The 25,577-nt window shown below is 33.4% G+C and overlaps 1 protein-coding gene across 1 annotated transcript in view; it reads left to right on the forward strand.

Annotated features, from left to right (window-relative positions):
* Positions 1–20,692: 20,692 nt before the first annotated feature.
* The window catches only part of LOC123662242 (hemicentin-1-like), a gene marked incomplete at its 5' end in the record, with an annotated part of 41,615 nt that continues 36,730 nt past the window's right edge, over positions 20,693–25,577 (forward strand). The window contains one exon of the mRNA XM_045597113.1: positions 20,693–20,714. Coding sequence (XP_045453069.1) covers positions 20,693–20,714 — 22 coding nt within the window. The remainder of the gene's footprint in view (positions 20,715–25,577) is intronic.

Raw genomic sequence — 25,577 nt, forward strand, 5'->3', positions numbered from 1 at the left:
TTTGCTTAGTATTAAAATACTTTATCGCATACATTTCATCAAATTTATTGGCAGGATAAACAAAATTGTAGCCTATTATAATTTCTAACCTATTTATAAATCTAATTATGCAAGTTAGTATGCTAGGAGAACTAGTGATGTTATTATTTATGAGAATAAGTAGCGCAACCAATATCTGTCGACGGATGATACTAAAGAGCAATTCAAATCTAAACGTCAATTTACGTAGCTTAAAATACATCTCAGGATAAGGTATCGTGACAGGAAGGTAAATTTATCGAAGATAATAATATGGAGATTGAGGTAAAACCGGCATTGCCCCAACAATTTGCCAATAGAGTGCATCAATCGAGTTAGTTTCGCTTCACGAGTCACTTATACATCATAACGAGGTTCCGTAGCTTCCTTGATTAGAGGGGAAAGTGCAGTCTTAAGTTACCGGTTTGGAATTTCTGAGGCGGATTCACGATTTTTGAGATAAAGGCTCCTACATTGATCTATTTTTACGTCTTTATACCTCTTTTGTGATATTTCCTCCCATTTATTATAAGGAAAATGATCTTTCTTTTACTATTTTGAATTCTTTTATAGATATAGGTATGATTGAATTTGAATACGTTTCTGAACTAATGTATAATTTTAACAATAACATATACAGCGTGAACTTAGTAAACGTGAATGTGATTTTTTTATGTTTAATGTAATTTCCTTAAATAATCCATTTTGCTTTATTTTACGATTAAAAATGAATAATAAAATAAATAAATAAATATCTACACAATACACACACGGTCGTCTGTTCCTAAAGTAAGCAACTTAATGCTTGTGTTATAGGTAACAGCCGACTGGTATATAGCTACATATTTTTTTTTCGATAAACATACTTATAAATAATACATATATAAATAAATAAATAAATATTTTATATTACACCCAGACTCGGGGTGGGAATCGAACCCACAACCCTCGGAGCAGAAAGCAGGGTCACTACAAACTGCGCCAACGGGCTAGTCGGTTGTAATTGTAAGTTTAAGTTAAGTTAAAATTGTAAGTTTTTCAAAACAAAATTTTTTCAGAACAAAACGTGTCTGAATTTTTGTCTTATTATTATACAATTTATTAAGTACAACAAGCACGACTTGGTTACAAAAATCGCACTTCTGATAATTTTTTATGAAATATTAAATGAAGTTTTCATGGGTTCACCATATTATTATTAACTAGCTGACCCCGCAGTTGTTTTGCCATATATGTTATACACCCCTTAATCCCCTTCCCTTATAACTTAGGGGTATGAAAAATAGATGTTGGCCGATTCTCAGACCTACCCGATATGCACACAAAATTTCAAAAAATCAGTCCAGCCGTTTCGGAGGAGTATAATAACTAACACTGTGACACGAGAATTTTATATATATATGTTTAATTTATTTAAAAAAATGTATTTTTATTATACTCTATTGAAATTTTTTAAAAGTACCAATAATGAGCCTGTCTTCAAGCTTCAACTAGACACAAGAATTGAAAGGAGATGCATGATTTGGCCAGAAAACGATATTGCGATTCAACAGCAAATCGCCAGTACGTTTAAGCAGCATTCCACGCGAGCATCATTATAATTATTATGTATCTTAAAATATCAATATTGATTTCTTCACGCACCAATGTTTCGGTCACAATAAAATATAATATGTGTATTTATTTTGTCATATTTAATATTTTCTGATCTTACGGTAATAGTAAACATTTTTTAAAGTTTGATAGGTGATTGTTAACCTCATAAAGTGTATGTAACAGTGACTTAAATGTATGACTTACATTGTTATACATTTACTGTATTATTGTTTCATTAATAAATATGGAGCAGCCCGACTGGGGTAGTACCTCGACCTTACAGAAGATCACAGCAAAATAATACTGTTTTCAAGCAGTATTGTGTTCCTGTTGTTGAGTAAGGTAACCAGAGCTCCTGGGGGGATTGGGGATTGGGTCGGCAACGCGCTTGCGATGCTTCTGGTGTTGCAGGTGTCTATAAGCTACGGTAATCGCTTACCATCAGGTGAGCCGTACGCTTGTTTGCGGACCTAGTGACATAAAATATATATATTTATATATATATAAAAATACTGTTTCTGTTAAATTTGTTATTAACTTTAGTACCAAAACTGAACATTCTCAGATAGATTCACGTCATAAATAACAGTGCATTTATTACCTTGTCGATGGGTCCCCGCCTGCGTCGCATATACTGAAGTTATATTTTCAATTTCGCTTCCAAACTGAAGATGAGATGTTATTGCATTCGAACGTTCGCTTTTATTCTTTGTGTTTCCGAAAATCTCGGAACGTATCTGCATATTGCAACGATATTGATTAATTAAATTTTTTGAATTTTCTTTTCTGATTTTTTTTATTTGATTCCGTGATCATTGAACGGAATGAGGGTGGATTTTTTTAACTGTTAAGCCTTTTTAAAAGGCATTCTCTTTTACAAGCTTTTGTTCAACTTTCAATGTATGTCTATAATCTATATATATCATATAAATCACTAGCGACCCGCCCCGGCTTCACACGTTTGCCAAAACCACCAGTATTCCTCTACTATATTATGCATGTATTATACATATAAACCTTCCTCTTCGATCAATCTATATATTAAAAAAAACCGCATCAAAATCCGTTGCGTAGTTTTAAAGATTTAAGCATACATAGGGACAGAGAAAGTGAGTTTGTTTTATACCATCTAATGATGTGGTGACGTTATAATTATGTTGATAGTAAGAGTTTTAAAGGGAGAATTTATTTTAATATTTTCAACGCATTTAAAAAATAATTAAATAAAAAATTATTATACTATTAATTTATTTGTGTAATACTGTGTGGTTACGGTATTAAGAATATAGCCACCCCCTCTCTTCCCGTGGGTGTCGTAAGAGGCGACAAAGGGATAACACAGTTCCACTACCACCTTGGAACCTATAAAGCCGACCGATGGCGGGATAACCATCCAACTGCTGGCTTTGAAATAGACAGGCCGAAGACGGGCAGCAGCGTCTTCGGTGCGACAAAGTCAGTACTGCGGTCACCAACCCGCATGCCCAGCGTGGTGACTATGGGCAAAGCACATGAGTTCACGTTATTTTTGGCGTAAACTTGTGGAGGTCTATGTCCAGCAGTGGACTGTATAGGCTGTAATGATGATGATTAATTTATTTGTACATTTTAGTTAAGCTATAAAGTTTGATTCGGGCTTGGTTAAGCTTTTTTTCATGTTCGAGATTTAAAAAAACCGCAACCTAAGCTATGAGGCCAGATCAATGACCTCGAGAAATATGACCAACAATAATTAGGTAACTCGCGTGGTTGTAAACGTACTTAAGATACCAAGTTTTTGTCAATAAACGAATAAAATTATTGATTTATTTTAAGAGTAAATTTAAATATTAGTACATTTAAAAATATTAATTTACACACAATTGAAAATCAAACCACTCAAAGGAGTTGTTTTTAATATCCGCACGGTAAAAAAAATATCACAAAGTCACTATAAATTTAACCTAACAGTAGCAGTGGACATTAGCAGCACGAATAACCAGAAAGTAACAAAAAACCTAACGATATATATTGAATTGTCCAACATCGAAACATTCGCTCCGCGGGTGGTCATACGTCACAATTCTGACCTTTATCCTCAATTCTTTCAATTGTGTTAGAACCCTTATAACGGAGTGTTTTGTATGAACTGTCCAAACTATGGCCTTTGTAACTCAATTTATGTCTTTTAAACTGTAGTTAAATAATGATTGGTTTAGTTCTTTGAAAAGAAGCTGGTGTGTTTTTTAATGACGATAATTATCTTGCTAATAACAGAAGGAAAATAGATTTGTTGGAACGAATTTCCTTATGGACCGTTGCGGAGGGGTATCCAAGCCGGCCAAAAACGTTAAGAAAAATGAATATTAAGGTCTAAGGGGTCATTCAAGTATTACGTTGACAACGATGGGGGGTGGGGGATCTATGTTTTGCTTATTTTTGATGACATGGGGCCGGGGGGGGGGGTGTTCTAGATGGTGAAAATGTCAGCAGTATTTATTTATTATTTCTGAATAGACTAAAAATGTACATTTTTGAATATCATATCGAAAATTTACCGCTCCAGCGGGGTTCGAACCCGCGTCTCCGACTGACCGTGTCGGCGCTCTAGCCAATTAAACTATTGAACGATGTACCCGCTAGATCGAAATTTTTGATATGATGATTTTTATAATATCAAACCGTGTGCGTTATGTCTCTCCGTCATGTTTAAGCGAACCGTGGCGCCGTCTATAGTGAGCTCTTTACAGAAACCCGTAACTATTCAAAGTTTCATATTACAATGAAAATCTTTGACAGGAGACGACACCGTGCTATTTTTAATATCTACGATTTTATTCTTGTGTTACCCACACATTAGGAATTCTAAACATTTCTGAATATCATATCAAAAATTGACCGCTCCAGCGGGGTCTAATTTCTAATAATCTAATAATTAAATTGTAACCAAGCGATGCTTATGAATGAGAAATATTTGGCAAAAGCAACTTGCACAACGGATATTTATGAGACCAATCGGAGCTAAGACTTTTAGAATTCTTGTCTGTATGTTTATGTTAATATCACATAAACAATCGTATCCAGATTTTACAGTTGTGATTCCAGAAGTGTAATTATAATACAGTTGATAATTTATACCGTCTCAAAGTGGAGCTATAACTTGATTAATAATAGTAGCGAAATCGTTAAGTTTATTTGTATGCATATTTCCCATCCATCCATCCATCAGCCCTTGTAAGTTGACTGCTGAACTTTGGCATACCCTAATGCTCGATCGGATAATGCTCTATTCGGTCCTGTGCCCTCAGAATCCATGCATTTACGACGAGACAAACCGCAGAATACACAGCTAGTAATTATAAAATACCAAATATATCTAGGTAATGTAATAAACTTTTTTAGCATTACAAAGGCATACAATGAGAAGTAAAGAGTTTTACAATACGACTTAAAAAAACAACTTTAAAGATGATATTTAGTTTAACGTAAATTCAATGACATAATTACAAAAAAAACGTATTATAAATTGAGGCTAACGACACGTACGTAAAGATAAATTAGGCGCAATAATTTCACGTCTAATGATTACATATTAAAATTATAAAATACACTAATTACGTGTGGTGGATCTTCGCCCACGTGACGTCAGCACCGCCTTATTAATCACGATTAGTCTGAAATTTTCGAAGCAATAATGCCTATCGATCTAGTATCACATCGTCCACCCACTCGCTCATACGTCGAGCTTTATCGTAACGCTAACAGAAGGTTTTGGCATCCAATATCTTTGGTGTGCTTATAATTCATGGGCTAAAGCGACTTTAACATAATTGAATATTTAATTCTAAAGGATTTTGTTGTTGTTGTATTTTTTTTTTTTTTGATGAAAATAAGCTATTTTTGGCATTAAGCAGTTCCACAGTATTATTATTTTTTTTTAATTATACCTTAATTACTGGAAGATCTTAGAGGAATCGAAATCAAAATTTAATCATTCAATAAAAGGTATTGAACCTTGTACTACAGAGAAAAAAAATAATGTTTGGATTATTAACACAATTGATAACCTAAGAAACTGTATTATTTCAAAAGGAGGAGGTTCTCAATTGGACTGTATATTTTGAGTTTTTATCCATAACTTTTTACTGGGTCCATCTGGTACACTGAGTACATTGGAAAGGTGGTGCTTGTCATATGGTCACATTTAAATTTCAATGAGATTTGATAAGAACTTTTAAAGTAGCCTTAATAATGTCTATTCTACTGAACATGTCGATGTCGATTAAAATCGTTTTTTTTTTAATGTTAAATAATAAGTTATACTCAGTCAGTCAATCATTTCAGCCTATTACAGTCCACTGCTAGACATAGGCCTCCCCAAGTTTGGGCCAGACAGCCCCGTTTTCCGCAATCCTCATCATGGTCAAAACGCTCATGAGTTCGTTAAAGAATAAACACAATTATAATTTACATAAATTACACAACATCACGATGTTTTACTGGAGTACTTTAACGAACAACTGAAAATCGAAAAATATAACATTTTGTTTTCGATCTTTCATTAGCAGAATGGAAGTAATTAAAACACTGGACAATTCGAAATCCCCTAAACATTCTTGTCGACACTTAGAAGTTTTGACACAAACGAACGCTCGAATAACATAAATTGGACCAGCCCCGAAGCTAATGCCTGTCACTGCGGAAGAAGAATCACTTTATATAAATTCTCCGGTGCAATTAATTTCTGTTATACCAAGGGGTATAGTAGTTTAATTAACCTTTCGGCTTTTGAACGTTAAGTCCGTGGAATTTCGTTCGGTATTTGTTTTAGAAGTTTTTTTTTTAAATGTTTTTAGAATTCTCGAAGCTACCAGAAGCATTCTTGCTTCATTGAGTTTTATAGATGCTTTTTTGGCTTTTTAGTAACGATATTGTAAATTTTAAATGGTTCATTATATAATGTGTATTCTTATTGCTTATTAGTTCGATACTGCCGTTTATGTAGTGATGTAGTTATTTTTAGAATTTTCGTGTGAAGATTTGAATCGACAACATATTTTGAAGTGCTTAGTAGTCACGAGTTTTACGACTTACTAGCTTAATTTTGCTCTGCTGTGTCTTAATGACGTTACACTATCATAAGATTATCTCATTATGTTAGTAGGTACTCGGTAAAGCAATTATTTCCAACACTGTTTTTTTATATACTGATGTTCCTTGAAATTCCTGTTGTAATTAGAATGGAGTTTTCATGTTTTTTTTTTTGCATAGATAAACTCAACTGTAGAAATAAAATTCGTTCGCTATTCAATATAATTAACGCCTTCGCTTCATTTAAGTACAGACAATCCTTATTGCCAAGCCTTAATTGCTATTTAATCAACAGCTCCGTTAAATTGCTACCTTGTATTATTAATACCTTCGCTTGTATTGAATTTCGATAGACTGTAACTATTCGTCACGTTGTCACGTCACATTGCCACGTCACGTCATTATTTAAGCCACAATCAGCCAGGAGTCATGGAAATGTCACGATTCCAATTTGATGTATCGTTTAAATTACACGGTATATTTAGTTTTAATGGTGTATAATATCTGTAAAAATCTTCGAAGTGTATATCTGAATTTACTGTACATCCGAGTTAGTATTTTAAAACGTAATTTTATCATTTTTATTTTTTTAATGTAAATCGTATTTAGATATGTCCAGAAGAAAAATTGTTACGGTTTATTTTGCAGAGATCTCAGATGTTATAAAATTGTTTAAACAAATAAAAAATTGATATAGATCATTACATATATATATAATATAGATTTTATGTTATTGTCACTATATATATATATATATATATATATATATATATTTTATGTCAAATAGGCAGGCATTTGACCACAATCTCACCTGATGTTAAGTGACGATGCGGTCGAAGGTGGAGCATGCCTGCCTAAAATGTATCTCATTATAAGTAATAAAATGTATCTCATCATAAAAATATATCTCATTATAAGTTGCATTTTTATCTACATGTAATTAAATTATTTCAAAGACTGAGAAATTTGAAAAGTTTGACAAATTATATAATCCATTTGTAAATACGTTATTGTAAATTAAACGTTTAATATAAATATAAATATATATTTTAATATAAATTATATTTTCGTAAAGGTCTTTGATACCTTAATCTATCAAAAATATTTGAGAATATACGTAACAGAAAACCACTTTTCTTTTTAACCGACTTCCAAAAAAGGAGGAGGTTCTTAATTCGACTGTATTTTTTTTTTTATGTATGTTACATCAGAACTTTTGACCGGGTAAACCGATTTCGACAAATTTTGTTTTAATCGAAAGGTGGTGTGTGCCAATTGGTCCCATTTAAATTTATTTGAGATCTAACAACTACTTTTCGAGTTATATCTAATAATGCGTTTTTACTTGACGCTTTTTTTGTCGACCTACGTTGTATTATACCGCATAACTTTCTACTGGATGTACCGATTTTAATAATTCTTTTTTTGTTGGAAAGGGGATATTCCTAGTTTGGTACCGTGATAAGGAAACCAGGATCTGATGATGGGATCCCAGAGGAATCGAGGGAAACTCTCGAAAATCCGTAATAACTTTTTACTGGGTGTACCGATTTTGATAATTTTTAATTTAATCGAAAGCTGGTGTTTATCATGTGGTCAAATATAAATTTTATCGAGATCTGATAACTACTTTTTGAGTAATGTTTGATAACGCGTAGTTGCTTGACTATTTTTTCGTCGATCTACGTTGTATTACTTGTCGATGTAATTGAAGTCGGTTTTTTTTTTCGTTTGCGAGCAAACACAATTATTATAATCAAACGAAACCCTCTTTTTTACTTCATCGTACTCAGTTTAAAGAGACTTCTTTAATATTTTTAAATTGTTGTAGTTAGTAATTTAATATTGCAGTCCTTTGATTGTATTATACGATTATCCTAATCATACCTGTGAAGCATAGCATAGGTGCAAATCACGACATATGTTGATACAGCTGTGTGTATGTAATTTAGCTCAACACACACAAATGGACAGAGCATATAATTGATTAGACGCTGTCTGTTGACTCCGGGATTACGGCGAGTAGCACACATGAGCGACGCTGTGATTTGGGAATCCCGATGACATACTTACTAGCTGCTGCGTTATTGGGATAGCGAATCTAAAGGGCGGTAAATGGATAGAGCTACGTTTGAAACTCTTTAGGTGCCCTATGACGTCACTGTCAATCCATTCATCTATTACAGGATGCGTTTTTAGAGTTTTTAAAACGTTGCCTATTATTATGGACGGCGTAATAACAGATCTGGAAAGTATAAAATTTGGATACAAATTAAAATTGTTCGATATACGAGAAGGCTTTTGGAGTTTAATCCTTAAGATTCGATTTTGAGCCGACTTTGAAACAGGAGGAGGTTACTCAATTCGAGCGTATCTATGCAAATAAATAAAATTAGTGTCTGTTTCTAATATTAAAATAATCGCTTTTTACTTAATCCATATGAATGTATACACGGTACTTATATCAAGATAACATTTTTTACAATTTTTGTCTGTCTGTCTGTTTGTTCCGGCTAATCTCTGAAACGGCTGGACCGATTTTGACGGGAATTTCACTGGCAAGATAGCTGATGTAACAAGGAGTAACTACTTTTATTTTAGAAATTTATTTATTTTATAACTCTACAAACTGAATGCGCGGGAATTATACCTATATATATGTAAAAAAAAAAAATTTAGTTTAAATTTTCCCATGAATTTGGTGTCATCGTGTTTGATCGCAACATAGACAACGTAGGAAATCTTTTTTTATTTGGTTTGTAATCTCTGGTAAAAACATGATATATAAGATTGTCTAGCTGTCACGACGAATCAATTAAAGATTACTATTTAAAATAAACTTATTTAAGAAAATAATTTGTGATTTTGGTATCGACAATGGAATTAATGACATTAAATGTCATTTCTTTTTTACAGGTAAAGTTATCTTACTATTCTTTAATTTATCTGAATTTCGTGTACCTACGTAAAGTTAACGCAATAAATCCTTTCTTACAAAGAAACTCAATTGTGTTTTGATTGATTGTGTCGTCTAAAACACAAGGAAATTTTATCTTACATAAATATATATTTTATGTATGCTCGCGGATAACTTTGTCGTTTATGAACCGATTTTGATAATTATTTTTTGTTGGAAAGGAGATATCCCAAGGGTAGTAGTACAATGATAAGAAATTCAGAGAATTTTTTTTCGTCTACCTACGTTGTATTACTTGTCGCTGTAAATGAAGTCGGTTTTTTTTCGTTTTCCAGTAAACACGATTAAGCAACACAATCAAATGAAGCCTTCATTATGAAAAAAATATGAGAAGTAAAATCAACTGAACGAATGACCTCGTTACGTTTCTTGTACTTAACATCGAACCCTATTGGGTTCCAATAGATGGCGTTATTTGATTCGATTATGTGATATGGTATTAATCTTTTTCTTAGACTAGTAAGCCTTTTTTGTGCCTATTTAGACAGTCGATCTGAAGGAGTAAAGTCCAGTCGTGCATCGGAGCTGACACACACTTTTTTTCAAAAGAACTCAATAACTAAATGCCTGGAAAGGTTCCTGGTATTTCCGGCGTCCCAACGTTCTGGTAACCGCGCGACAGGCGAACCATTTGCTTATTTGCTACATCAATTTTTTTTCTAAAGAAGTAACATTTACTTGATTTTTTTTTTCGAATAAATAAATGTCGAGTGATTTAACCAAAATAAGCCATCGAATAGTTAATAGTTATCGTCAGCTCATGTTATGAAAACAGTTAATTATTATCGATATATTTATGTTTGACACTTTTTGTAACATCATCAGTAATGATTTGATACTTTGTATCCGACACGAACAATCTCCTTTGTATATTTTCCATTCTACGTGACATCGGCGAAATCATCTGTACCATCTTGGCACAGTTGGAAGCCAAGGGATTAGGACAATTATACCAAAGGGATGAACGAATGAAAGAATGAACTCTATTTTGTAGCTTGTATAATGTAAAATACAAATTATAGTATTTAATTAAAGTCAATCAATACTTTCGTTCATGTGATAAGAGGTAATCAATTTGTTGTGATGACGAAAATTATATTTACCACACCACTCTGAATATTTGTTCTTAATGGTCTCCAAACTGTGCCTCGGAAAGCAGCAAAGAGTTTAGCCGTCAGTTCTGATTTAAATTAAAATCCTAAACACCTTAATTTTTTTATTTATTCTTAATGTACACCAAAATTTAATTGGGTTGTCTGGAAGAAATGGCTAAATAGCCTTAAGTCCGCCCATTGTATTTCACAGTCTGTAAATGTTTTTAAATGTGTTTATTGTTTAAAGTGTAGTTGTGGTATACAATAAAGTATAAATAAATAAATAAATAAAAATAAATGTACAAAGGCGATCTAATCGCTAAGTAGCGATTTCTTCCAGATAACAATTCAGTACTGGACACGATACAGTAACAGCGGTTAGAAATGTGCACATATTAAGAAGGAAAAATCAATAATAAATAACGTTAAACAAATTGTTTACATGTTTAATACCTACTAAAAATACGACGTATAAACTACGATATGATAGACTTATATAAATATAAAAAACTTATATATAAATAAGTAAATATTTTATTATATAGTATATAAGTCAGTAAAAAAATGTATGAAATAATACGTTTACGATTATTTTTATTTTCGACGACGTGCAATTGTTTTTTGTGTTACGATTACGACACATCGTCCAGCGTACGATGTACTTATTGTATTATATTATTTTATTGTTCATAGAATACTTCAACGAGATTGGAATTCGATAATAAAATAAATTGTATAAATGTTTTGTTGTGCTTACTGTCTTGAAATATATAGTTTTATAAAAAAAAAAATTTGCAAATGAGTTTTTTTTATACAATGATAGGCTTGCGTTTGACCACTATTTCACCTGATGATAAATGAAAATGCGGTCTAAGATGGAGCACGCTTACCTAGAAGTATCCTATTCACTCGCGACTTAAAGATCCCCAGGTTATAATTTTCTGGAAACACAGACACTGGTAGAGAGTTCCATTCTTTGGCTGTACGGATTAAGAATGTACTAGCGAATCGCTTAGTGCGTATAAGGGGAATGTCAACCATATAAGGGTGGCGTAACGCAGAGCGTCTGGTTGTACGATGATGGAAGGGGGAAGGGGGAATCAGGTTATGGATTTCCTACGCACAGTTATTTAATGTTTTGATGCAAATAATTACTAGCATTAAAAAAGGCTTAAATGCACAACTAATTAAATGGTATGACAGTAAGAAACTTTGATGCAAATAATTACTAGCGTTAAAGAAGCCTTAAATGCACAACTGATTAAATGGTATGACATTAAGAAAGCTATAGATAGAGATAAAGAAGAAATGAGAAAATGGTCAGCTTCAGCATAATATTTTTTGTTAGATTGGTATCTACAATTGTATTCAAATTAACGATCAGAGACATTAAATGTGTTGGATTTATTTTGTTACTATTTTTGGTTTTACGACGCTTCAGCCTGTAATATCCCACTGTTGGGCATAGGCCTTTTTCTCCATGTAGGAGAAGGAACAGAGCTTAATCTACCATGCTGCTCCAATGCGGGTTGGCAAATACATTCCCTACTATGAGTGACGATCGCTATCAGGTGTATATGATAACAACCGGGACCGACGGCTTAACGTGCTCTCCGAGGCACGGTGGGGAGACCCGCAAGGACAGCACAAACAGGACAGCAAAAACACCCAGACCACGGCAAACATCTGTATGACCAATACAAATGTTTGTCATGTGCGGAGGTCGAACCCGCAACCTTATTAACTTTATAAGATTAAAAGGATATATTTATAACAATAGAACTGCCAGTATTTCCAAACGCATTAACAAAATCTTTATAAAGCTATGGACCAATCCGATATGAATCTATGCTTATCGGAAACAATTATAATATAACTAGCTGACCCGGCAATCGTTGTCTTGCCGCTAAACGCTATTAAAAATAGGGGTTGATGGTAGAGGGTTGAAAATTTAGGGTTGTATGTATTTTTAAATTTTTTATCATAAAAAAATAGAAATTAAAAATTTTGTCTAAAAAATAAAAAAAAATTTATGGGTGGACTACCCCTAACATTTAGGGGGATGAAAAATAGATGTTGGCCGATTCTCATAGATACCGGATAAGCACAAAAAATTTCATCAAAATCGGTCAAGCCGTTTCGGAGGAGTATGGCAACGAAAACTGTGACACGAGAATTTTATATATTAGATAATAAAATCACACTTCAGTCATTGTTCATTAATTACAATTTAGTGTATAAATTAAGATACTTCTAACCTGTGAATGAATGCGAGTAAACATGCCCATGATGTACTCCTAGCCTCGGCTCCTATATATCTCGAAAACTTTCATCTTAGTCTTAATCTTTGGCTTAAACCATTAAATCTCGATCTCGAAGTTTCGTGAATTGAACGATTCGTAAACAAAACGAATCCGTATTTTATTATAGCAACCGGACCTTACTGTTTCTTCTAAAAATATACGAACATACTTTTTTTTTAAATATATTTTAGTTAATTGTTATAAACCGTGTCATAGTATAAGTTTAGATGATTATCAGTCCATTTTTTTTTGGTATTAACAATTAGCAAAGACGAATATAGCCAACATAACACTATCTATAACTTGCCATTGCCAACCATACTTCCAATTCGCCAGGAGCATCATAAATTTAATGCAAAAGAAGAAAACTCTAAAGAAGATAAAAAAATTGTAGTAGATTACAAGTCAATTATGATAATTATTTTGTCCCCCGATTCATTTGTTTAGTTTTTACGGATTTGTGTATCAAATTTGAAAAACCAAATTTATAAGTAACTGTCACAATATTTGCGTGACCAATGCCACAATATCGCAAAAATTCATTGCTCAAAAGTTTTGCATCTACCTACATGCAGTGGTTTCGGGTGTAAGATGACAAGTCAACTAAATACTTTCCACATACACATGTATGGATATCAATACAGAAATGTCGACAGTCAAGTTCCTCACTCTGCACATCATACCTACCCCAACATATGCTCAAGTTTATCATATTGCGATTCAGAATTTCCACGGAACATTTGTTTTAACGGCGAGTCGGGATTTCAATTCGGTTTGTTTACTCGGTTTGCTTCAATTTCCCCTCGAAGGAAATATCTATTTTTCTAATGTTTCTTCGTCTTGTAAATAAAGAACGTTTTAAAGTGCCTCCCTTTAAACGTTTCTTGTAGAACAAATTCAATAAAGTGGTATTTGTTCGAGAAGTTTCTAATATGAGTTGGTAGTCTGATCTGATAAATTGTTTACGATATAAAACTGATATTGCAATGTATATAATGTCATAATTCCAGCCTATTGCAGTCCACTGCTGGACATAGGCTTCCACAAGTTCGCGTAAAAAATGCGTGAACTCATGTGTGTTGCCTATAGTCACCACGCTGGGCAGGCGGGTTGGTGACCGCAGGGCTGGCTTTGTCGCAGCTAAGACGCTGCTGCCCGTCTTCGGCCTGTGTTTCAAAGCCAGCGGTTAGATGGTTATCCCGCCATCGGTCGGCTTCTTAAGTTCCAAGGTAGTTATAATGTGCTATATCTAATAAAATAGGCTCAGAAAAAAATGTGCGCAATTCATACACGGAGAACTGAAACTTCTGGAAAGTTCTTCCTGCGGGAAGGTAGGCCGCTGCAATTTGTTCGTTACGTTGATCACGGTGTCGTGAAAAAGATCGTAAGCGCCATCCGAAACGCGTCACTTACGCGTTTTGAGCAGTTATACTTTCTATCTCATTCTCTCCTATATATTTATGTGTTTCTTTTTTATCGTGATGCACTTTCGTTTCATTGAGTTTCAAATCACGGTTCTAAAGAACTTTCACTTCAAAAATAAGAATTTACTTGTTTGTAAGCTCATTTCACTAGAATTTTCGATACTTTATTTTCAGATATCCTATTATTAAAGAAATACGATACGATATAGGCCTTAAAACATTACATTACAGTGGAGCCGTATATGTGTATAAAACCGTATGAGTCTAAATTCAATAAAAATTTCATACCATAAAGTTCACAAATATATGAATTTAAATGTCAAAAGGTTATCGCAAGGTTCAAGTTTCAAGGTTCACGGGCAACAACTACCGAAATTGATTTTATAATTCGTGGTGTAATAAATGTACGTATATTAATCATAATCTACCCACCTGGCGATTGTCAGAACTCTCCTACGCAACTTTTACATGGCGGATTAAGTTACAAGCGATTTTACTAAACGTGTTTATCACTGATAGTTTTTTATTTTATTTCTTGTATAGAATATATTCCATACTTAATTCAACTTAATGCTACACCTAACTACTGCTGGTAAGATGAAAGTTCTGTGACAAGAGACCGGTAATACATAAAATACAAGTGTAAATGTCCCTTCATTCATACATATTTTGCTCAAAATCTGGAGCAGTCCGACTGGTAAAGTTCTCAAACTTACAGAAGATTACAGATAAATAATACTACTTTCAAGCATTGTTGGTTCCTGTGGTGAGTAAGATGACCAGAGCTCCTGGGGAGGTTGGGGGTAGATTAGCGCACTTGTGATGTGTGTTGCAGCATCTATAAGCTACATTAATCGCTGACCATCAGGTGAGCCGTACACTTTTTTGCCGACCTAGTTGTATGAAAAAAGGATCAGTGTGGGTTAATAAAAATATTTACTTAGTGCGTCGCTAGCAATTGCTATAGCTAGTGTGAATTATTCTACTTTATTATATTACTGGTTAGAAAAAGTATACGTTTTCTGTATTTTCATATTTGAAAGTAAGCCTAAAACAAGCAACCTACTATACTGTTTATACTAAATATATATCTATTTCCTGTAGTTTGTTTTCTTATAACACCAAAATCAAGATAAATCTTAATTTTAATTGGGTCTTGCGTTATATATAATGACATGTATTAAAATATTCTCTTATCACTTAGACCACAAACAATTGTTACTTTTTTTTGCTAATAGAACGAGTTTTATGACTCAATTATACATTTTTTTTTTCTATTCAATGGAATGAGTAAATCATTATGACAGCTCAAGTCGTTGATTTATATCTATAAGTAACTAAAATATATAAAATATCATAACTAAATAAACATACAGGTTGTCTCTATGTTAACGGTCAATATTTAAAAATAGAACATCGGTGAAACGGAAATTGAAAATGTATCTTTGACTATCAAAGATTGTATAAAATAAAAGTTAACTTCATACAAAAAAAGATGTTACTTTGTTTTTTGTGAAATAATCATTTTCACAAACTATCAAACAGCAAAGTCAACCGTAGGCAAGAATAATATGTCTTAAAAATTTTAACTGAGATTGGAAAAATAATTTGTGTGGACTTATCACAAATAAAAGCCGTATAACAGAAAATGAGTTGGTTGATAAGATCTTGACGCTTTTTGATAACAAAAAAATAAATTAGTACGTAAAGTATGTAGGTATGTTGTAATTTTCTCTAAATTAAATTGTAATATGTATCTTCGATAAGTAACATTTTAATAGGAATTACAGGATTTTGAATGACAAGATTTACAAAATTATATTTTAAAAATTTTTTACCTTTTTAACCCCCTTCAAAAAAGGAGGTTTCTCAATTCGACCGTATAAATAGTTTTTTTATATGTGTCTGCGGATAACTTCGTCGTTTGTGAACCCATTTTGATAATTATTTGGAAATAAGATATCCCAAGTATGGTATCATGATAAGGACACCGGATTTGTTTAATTTTGTTCGTCTACTTACGTTGTATTATTTGACTATGTAATTGAAGACGTTTTTTTTCGTTTGCTAGCAAACACAATTATTTATTTGACCTTTTATATTCCATTTTCAAATCTCCCGGTCTGCACATTCCCTTCAATGTTGATTTTATAGACACACGCTGTATATTACTAGAGCGTTGGCGTATGGGTCACTACATGTGGTTGTTGCACTAACAGTCGAACAATATCCGTTCATCAGCATTTTTTGAGGTCACAGATTACTAAACCTGTATTATCGTACTTTCTTTGTGCTTCCGGATACAAAATAACCTTATTTCTGACACTTAACTAGTCAGTTTTAACCCTTAATTACTCGCACAAAGAATATTACATTATTGCTCGCATGGGGTCACAGGTGACCCCAAATAGTATGAGTAGTTTTTAATATATTTTGAAATATATAAGTAAATGAAACTATTTTATTATTAAAGTGCTTTGTTTTTTTTATAATATCTATAAGTAATAACATGAATTACTAATTAATTATACAAAAACAAGTTCAACTAAAATTATTATCATAATTAACAATTTGTACTTAGGTATACTGAAATCATAGTATATACTCGTATTTTTTAGGAACTCTCCAAATCACTCTCGTTACACTGTTGACATTATATGTCAGAATGATGATAGCACACAAATCTTGTACATTTCTTGCATTTTGTTGGTACTTTGCGATCGCATTTCCTCGGGCAGCTTTTGCATCGTCCACGTTTTGCAGTGGTTAGCGGGACGCGATTTTCCAACTCATGCACTTCCATCAGACGTTTTTTTACCTTTTTAGGAGTTGCTTTGACTTCAAGTCGTCGTTTTGGTTATTATGAATAAGTTCAAAAGACAATTGCCGCAAGAAATTACGCCTCATGTGAGTACGTGATTTTTCGGTATTTACTCGATGTACAATGAGTGCATTTATGCCTGAAACATTTATCAGGTGGAAGGAAATGGCTAACGGTCGCCGTTTGGTTCACCTCCCTACGTTGAATCTACCACACAAGTGATCATTGGTGTCCACTCCTCCATTAGTGCTCAGTTGAGGCTGGGTCGATATGAGCTACATGATGCATGGAAGATAACAACACAACAGCTTTATTTGGTTTTTGAACATAAGAAAACTGACCCTCCAACTTCTTCTTCATCAGAACCTCCTTCATCCTTTACCAACCATTGCGCAATTCGCTGTTCTCTCCTATCCATGACTAACTCTGACAAAAAGACAAAACTCGTAGTAAAACGGAATTTTTTGATAATTTCATTCTATAAAAATGTAAAAAACGTATTTTAGTACAGTGAACAAACATTTATTCACTGAACATACAATAACACAAATATTATTCATAATACACAAAAAAAATACATAAAATAAAAAACTTACCTCTTCCAAAAAAGTAACGTAATTACTCGCACGGGGTCAGCGCTGAAGAGTGCAGCGACGCATTCTTACACTCCTATGACTTGGTCGCTAGTAAAATACAAACTTAGACGCACGTTATGAAGCTAGCGAGGGCGCGGGGGAAATCGGGCCGAGCCAAGTGCTTCATTTTTTAATCCGAAAATGCTTTGACGCCATGCGAGTAATTAAGGGTTAAAAACAAAGTTATATTCGTGGTCTACATAACTGTATTTTTGCGCGAGTTCGGACCTTCAATACAAATTAATCTGCCGTCTCATATATCGTTTTTTCTGTTTCAAGTCACTTTTATATCTACAAAAATCAATTATATATGTGTATATGCTTGCTTTACTTCTGCAATGAAACAACGATTAATTCTTAGCCTACATAATTTTAATATAGGCTGATATTTTAACAATTATATATTATTATTATATATTATATATTATTATGTATATTACATTTACGATTTAGAAACGTAAGTTGCGAGCTACGTGAATTTAAATAAATGTATTAATGAATACACACTATATAAAGACAGTTTTCATATCCAATGTATATAATATATATTATTTGTGACAATTAAATAGTAATATTTATTCATATATCATAGTGAACAGAAGTTTCCATATTTGATCGAGATATAATGTCACCATAATAACGATCTTTTAATAGACATTCGTGGAAAACGTCATTCGGCAAGATTGCTACAATCTAGCTTTTTTGACATAGCTGTATGTAATCTTCAAGATAAATTTAACATGAACTTAATTCTTAATCAATGGATGACGTTAAATTTTCAAATAATTTTTCTATCTTTTTTATATATTAATATGTATTTTAATTTAACAATTAATGTATTTTATGCTGCTTAAATAATGAGCCTAGATATATTGCATAACATAGTATAACTGTTGTTATTACTATATCTATTATAATCTAATATATAAAATTCTCGTGTCGCGGTGTTTGTAGTTAAACTCCTCCGAAACGGCTGGAACGATTCACATGAAATTTTGTGTGCATAGAGGTAGGTCTGAAAATCGAACAACATCTATTTTTCATCCCCTAAATGTTAAGGGTAGTCCAACCCAATTTTTTTTTAATTTTTAGATAAATTATTTATTTTTTATTTTATTATGATTTAGCGTTGAAAAATACACACAACCCTAAATTTTCACCCTTCAACCACCAACCCCTATTTTTAAATAGCGTTAAGCGGCAAGACAACATTTGCGAGTCAGCTAGTATCTGTTATAATATACTAGCACGTAATATATAATATATGTAATATTATGAAGATAATGTATTGCTACGAGTTTGTTACGAAAAATAATTTTGATTCGTTAATAAATAATAAAGACAACGCGTTGGCGTGGCCATACAGATGTTTGCCGTGGTCTTGGTTTTTGTGTAGTCTTTGTTGGTCTCCCCACCGTGCCTCGGAGAGCACGTTAAGCCGTCGGTCCCGGTTATTATCATGTACACCTAATAGCGATCGTCACTCATAGTACGGAATACATCCGCCAACCCGCATTGTAGCAGCGTGGTGGATTAAGATTTGATCCTTCTCCTACATGGAAAGAGGCCTATGCCCAGCCGTGGAATATTACAGGCTGAAACGTGATAAAAATGATTATAATTATAATTGTGTGTATTGCAAAAATGTATTTATTAACTTTAGAACGACTACAACAAAGAAAAAAATAAATAACATATGTAGTGAAACAGGTTGAGAAGAACTTGAAACTATAAAGCACTGCTGGCTGACCACCATCTGAGTAATACAAATTACGCCCTATCAATGTATAATGATAACTCAAATAATTTATTCATTTACAGGTTATATTTCGGAGAGTGTGCTCTAGAACTATACAATTTGGTTCCACCATCACCTTTCTACCACCGAACCGCAAGGCATCGCATGAATCTGCACCGCTATGTGGTTGAAATCCCACGATCTCGCACTAAACGATTTGCTTCCTCGTTCCTAATACGCACCGCAAAAATTTGGAATGCCCTTCCGGCTTCCGTTTTTCCAACGAACTATAACTTGGGTATCTTTAAATCAAGAGTGAATAGGCATCTTCTAGGCAAGCGTGCAGCACCTTAGGCTGCATCTTCACTTGACTTCAGGTGAGATCGCAGTCAAGCGCTAGTCTATATATTTAAAAAAAAAAAAAAAAAAAAAATCATTAAAAAAAATTCGCCACTACTGACGCTATAGATACCGTTAATTCCACAAATAATTTCGATTCCCAATAAAATGTTACAAATATACACGAATATTTTAACGTCCGTTCGGCGAAACGGTTTAATGAGCCCGGAGAGGCTTAATTCACGATAAATTTCTGATCAAAAACGAAAATGAAATATAAAATTTAAACTATTTCGAACTTTCAACATGTACAGTATGTTGTTTTTTTTATACAGTATGTTGTTTTTTTTATACAGTAGTTTCGAACAGAGAAATGTGTGTACGTTTTTTTTTTATTCACTTATCAAAAACTCTAAACTGTGTTTAAAATGAAGTGATCTGTTCATTAACACTGATTTACATCAATGATTACGACATATGTAATTTTTTATTATATAACTAGGTCGGTAAACATACGTACGGCTCACGTGATGGTAAGCGATTACCGTAGCCTATAGACGCCTGCAACACCAGAACAACCGTTCTGGTGTATTGGTGCGAGTAATCGCCTAAAACATGGATGGTTTGCGGTTTTGATTCCCACTCGGGATGGATATGTATTTGTAAAAATATTTCTTTCCAATTTGGACGTCTGTCCTTGTGGGTCTCCCTACCGTGCTTCGGAGAGTATTTTAAGCCGCTGCCTGGTTCATATCATAAATACCTGATAGCGATCGTTACTCACAGTGGGGAAACATATCCGCCAATCCACAGTGGAGCAGAGGACAAAACGTGGAGAAAGAGGTCTATGTCCAACAGTGGGATATTACAAGTTGAATGCGATAACTTTCTAAAGAACTAATTAACCAGTCAGTCGGTCGATTAGTCAGTTCAGTCACTGTTTGACAGACCAAGTTCAGGGTTCAGTAACATTTATATAATTTTAATTAGTTTATATCGAACTCTCGATGTTGATTTATGTATGTTAAAATTTATCTTGGTATGGGTTGTAAAGTAGATCATCAAATGAAGTGTAATATATAAATTGTTTATATGTGCATTCTAGCTGTACACGCGTTGCTACTCTTTTTTTTTTGTTGTTTTGTCGTACAAACTCAGAAATATTTGTAGGCTCATGCAAAACACTTTGAAGATCATGACATGATCAAATGTATAGTTTACAATTCTATAAAGGATATACAAACATTCACTTATATATACAGGATGCCCCGTAAGTAGTGGAACAACGGGTTATCGGGGGTAGTGAAACTTATTATCTAACAAAAATACTAAAACTTATAGTCCTAGTCCTTGTAGTTCTTGAGTTATGCTTTGTTTTCAACATGTGGTGAAAATATCATCCATGTAAGCTGAATATTAAATTTGACCATATCTGTTTTTTATTATATTGTTATTTTTTGTTCAAGGTAGCTAAAAATACATGTCTTCCTAATGAAAATGATACTAAAGCATTATTAACAACAACAAGAAAATTAGACCAAAAAATAGGTACAAATTTCACGTTTAAAAGTTTACGAACTGAAGTTTGAACAAAGCTGGTGTAAAAAAAATGTATGGTAATCCTTGATCCACTACCTACAGGACATGCTGTATATATGGATTTTTGAAAATTTCTTCAAGATGTAACCAACTAAACTATTTTTATATTATTTTACCACCACTATTCGCTGTAACGCGTTCCCACGAATACCAAGTGTCTAACTTAAAAAATAACATGTAAGAAATATTCGCAGATCGAAATTACATCATCAAACATTCGAGCGACGTGAGCCTTTCCACGATCAAAACTGATCGCGGTTTCATTTTATACGGTACGTCACGTAGTGTTATCCAATTTCCTGTGTACATAATGTTCAGATTTTGTATTAAAACTTTGATCAGTTACGTAGGGGAGAACAGGCTTGCACACGATTGTCGTTAGGTGAGGAGTAATGCGAAAATCCTAGAATCTTACTTATATTTAGTGCGATATTAAAAAAAATGGTTAATCGTAACAGGATACGTTCTAAAACGAGTTCATTAATTAATAATTTGTACTAAACTGAGTGTTGGAAACGAAAACCACGATCCCGGAGTTGAAAACAGGATTTTTCCCAACCACGCCAACGAAGACGTCTTTAAGATAAACAATGTTATCTACATTGTTTATCTTAAAGACTTTATAAATATGTTTATTGACGTGACAACATCTAATAATTCGATGAAGGCCGGCTGCATGGACGAAAAAGGATGACTCATTGTCCCTTTACGCCTATTGTACGCTTGCGCCGCATCCATCTCTCCTCCACTCGATTGGCCTATGCGTCCGAGATGTTTTTTTATGACATCGTCGTGTTAAACTATCGTCCGTAAACCAACTTTACAGACAAGCAATTTTTCTAAAACAAGAAAAAACCGACCTTAATTTACATAAAAAAAATATACGCATTATTTGTTATAACTCATAAAGTACTCGTTACCTTGCTTACATTTAAATAAATCAAATTGACAAGTATCAAATTTCAAATAAGATATCTATTAATCATCAATCCACACACAAATAATACAGTTGAATTACGAACATATGAAAAAATTCGTCCCGCCAATGAAGGCCATTCGCGGAAAAGCACAAAATATTCAATCACAAATCATGCACACTAAATATTACCTCCATGTCAAAACCTTTTCGAAGTAAAGCTTCTTTATGCACGCTTGACTTAGGGAAAAAGCTAGTGAATGCGTGACGAGAGTATTATGAAAAGTGTGATCGGGCGAGGCAAACGGAGTAAGAGAGGTAGGAGCACATATTATTTTTCTCTCTTTTTTTCAAAGCCAGTTACGTTTCGTATATCACAATGGACGCCTATTGCTAAAGAAGCTTTACTTTAGTCGTGTGGTCTAAAAAACGCTCGTTTTTTACTTGAGATACGAACATTTTCTTTCCATCCTACAGTATAAAATCAAGTTAAAATAACTTTGGACTAACCCTTAACTGGTGGTTACGATTCACGTGTTCGCTTCAGTGTCAACTTGGTCGTTAAAGCCAAGTAAGATTACAAGCTACCAATTTAACATCGATACAATATAGCGTGCAAGAATACAATCATTTCGGCTGAAACACGAATACCAATAAAATTATCCGTGACTGAGTTCGTTAAAGTAAAGTAACAAGATATTTCGTGTTCCAACACGTTTGATTGCCGTTAAAACGGCAGTAATTCCTTCACGTTGAAAAGACACGCCTTGACAGCTCCTGTGTAAACTCGCCCTATTTAATATTTATTACGGATCGCTTAGTAAAGGTAAACAGCAAAATTTTAAATGTCGTTGTGGGAGTTTCGGGGAAAATTTTCTTTAAGATTTTTGAAAACAAGTATTTGAAGGTTTTCATTGCAGTAAGATTCAAAGCCAAAAACTGAACAAAAAAATGCTACAACACTTTATAACTACTACTCTAACAACTACTGCTTAACACTTCCGCTTTTTTTTCTTAATTTTCTGATCGATTACAATATTTTTGCCACCATCATTATATTACATGGCTCTATCTTTACATTTGATGCTTAGGACTCCGATAATGACCTTAAATTGGAATTCCTTCAACTGCGCACGAAAAAGTCACATAATAGACTCCTTCCCGTAGCTTTTTCCATATTTTAGTCCGATAATTGTGATATATTTATTATAGTTTTCTGAAAATTTATTATTCATCTTTACTAATATTATAAAGCTGAAGAGTTTGTTTGTTTGTTTGTTTGAACGCGCTAATCTCAGGAACTACTGGTTCGATTTGAAAAATTCTTACTATACTTTGGCTATATATCATTACGCTAAGACCAATATGAGCGGAGCACCGATGAAGAATGTTTCGAAATCGGTTTTTTTCCCTTTGAGAGATTCCCAAGCTAGCCCAAAGAAACTGTTCCACGCAGACGAAGTCGCGGGCAGAAGCTAGTTAATTATATTCTTGAAAAATAAAACTATTTTTTTTTCATTTGCATATTTAGACAGATTAAATGCAAACGTCTTCTGACTGGAATGGAATATTAAACTAGAATAGGACTTAAAGCTTTTAGTAATAGAATTTACTCCAAACTAAAATAATTGAGCCAGAGAAATATTATGTTATAAAAAAACATTATAGTGCCTATTGACTGATTAAAATAGGTTGTTGTAAGCAGTAGTGGTTAACCACCAAATCGGTTTTTATCTAGCTCCTGAGTTATTGAATTATATAGCTAAAAGCCACTCACCTATCTATCAATCTTGCCACCTTATTCATCCCATTTTATCTCTTTTGAGCCAATAGGTATTTAGCGGCTCTGGTCTCCATCTAGATTAACAATGTTTAGACGAGTCATTGAATACTGAACGTTACCTGCTCTATTTTTCTGATCTGATCATAGTTAGCTATGCTGTAAAAAAACAAGTATGTGTGTACAAATCACACACGGCGTAAGTAAAACTTCTTAAATTTATAGGAAGAGAGGCCGTTACGATTTGGTGGTTAACCACTACTGCTTACAACACGAAAGGTCGTAAGCACCATGCAAAACGCGTCGCTCCTATATATTCCTCCTATATATATATATATATATATATATATATATATATATATATATGTATATATGTATATATACTAGCTGACCTTGCAAACGTTGTATATGTTGTCTTATTAACCCCCTAAATCCCCCCCCCTACAACTTAGGGGTATGAAAATTAGATGTTGTTTGATTCTCAGACCTACCCGATATGCACACAAAATTTCACGAGAATCAGTCAAGCCGTTTCGAAGAAGTTTAACTACAAACACCGCGACCCGAGAATTTTATATATTAGATCTTCTTAAATATATAATTAGATGATTTGTGAAATACAAATTAATTGTGTGAAATATTTCATTTAGAACACGGAGATCTTTCACAACAAATTTGAAATCACAGTGGTTCTAAAAGAAGTTTCAAATTAAAAATAATTGCATATTTTTTTTATACTTTTAAATTTAGAATTTCTACGCAGTAATTTTTTAGGCATAAGTATCGTTCGTGATGCACAAAACAAAAGAACAGTCAGCGTCAAATTGTAATTTGTTTATCTTGACAAGTATTTTCTTAGATAAGTCACCAGATTTAACGCAAATATTTAAAGGGCACTGCAATTCGTTGCATCGCCGTGTCTCTTCCTTGTCGCATTAAAGCGTCTGCGATTCTTGTTACAGCTTCTATATTTGTCAAAAGGCGGATTTAAGGTTTAAGCTGGTAGAGAATTGGGACACTACCACAATTTTATAAAACTAAGTTGGGCACAAATGTTTTGTGGTTATGTAAAGTATTTATTTTGAATATAAAGCCCTCTGTGTTTTTCTAACCACATTATGTATATTTTTGCAATAACTTACGTGTAGTCGCCTGAACAACGGCGGTTTGCGGGTTTGATTCTCGGGTTTGATTTGTTTTTATACAAATATTTCTTTTCGGTTAGGATTTTTGTCCTTGTGGGTCTCCCCACCGTGTTGGGAGACCA

The sequence above is a fragment of the Melitaea cinxia genome, chromosome 18 (assembly GCF_905220565.1).
Source record: "Melitaea cinxia chromosome 18, ilMelCinx1.1, whole genome shotgun sequence".
NCBI classification, from domain to species: Eukaryota; Metazoa; Arthropoda; class Insecta; order Lepidoptera; family Nymphalidae; genus Melitaea; species Melitaea cinxia.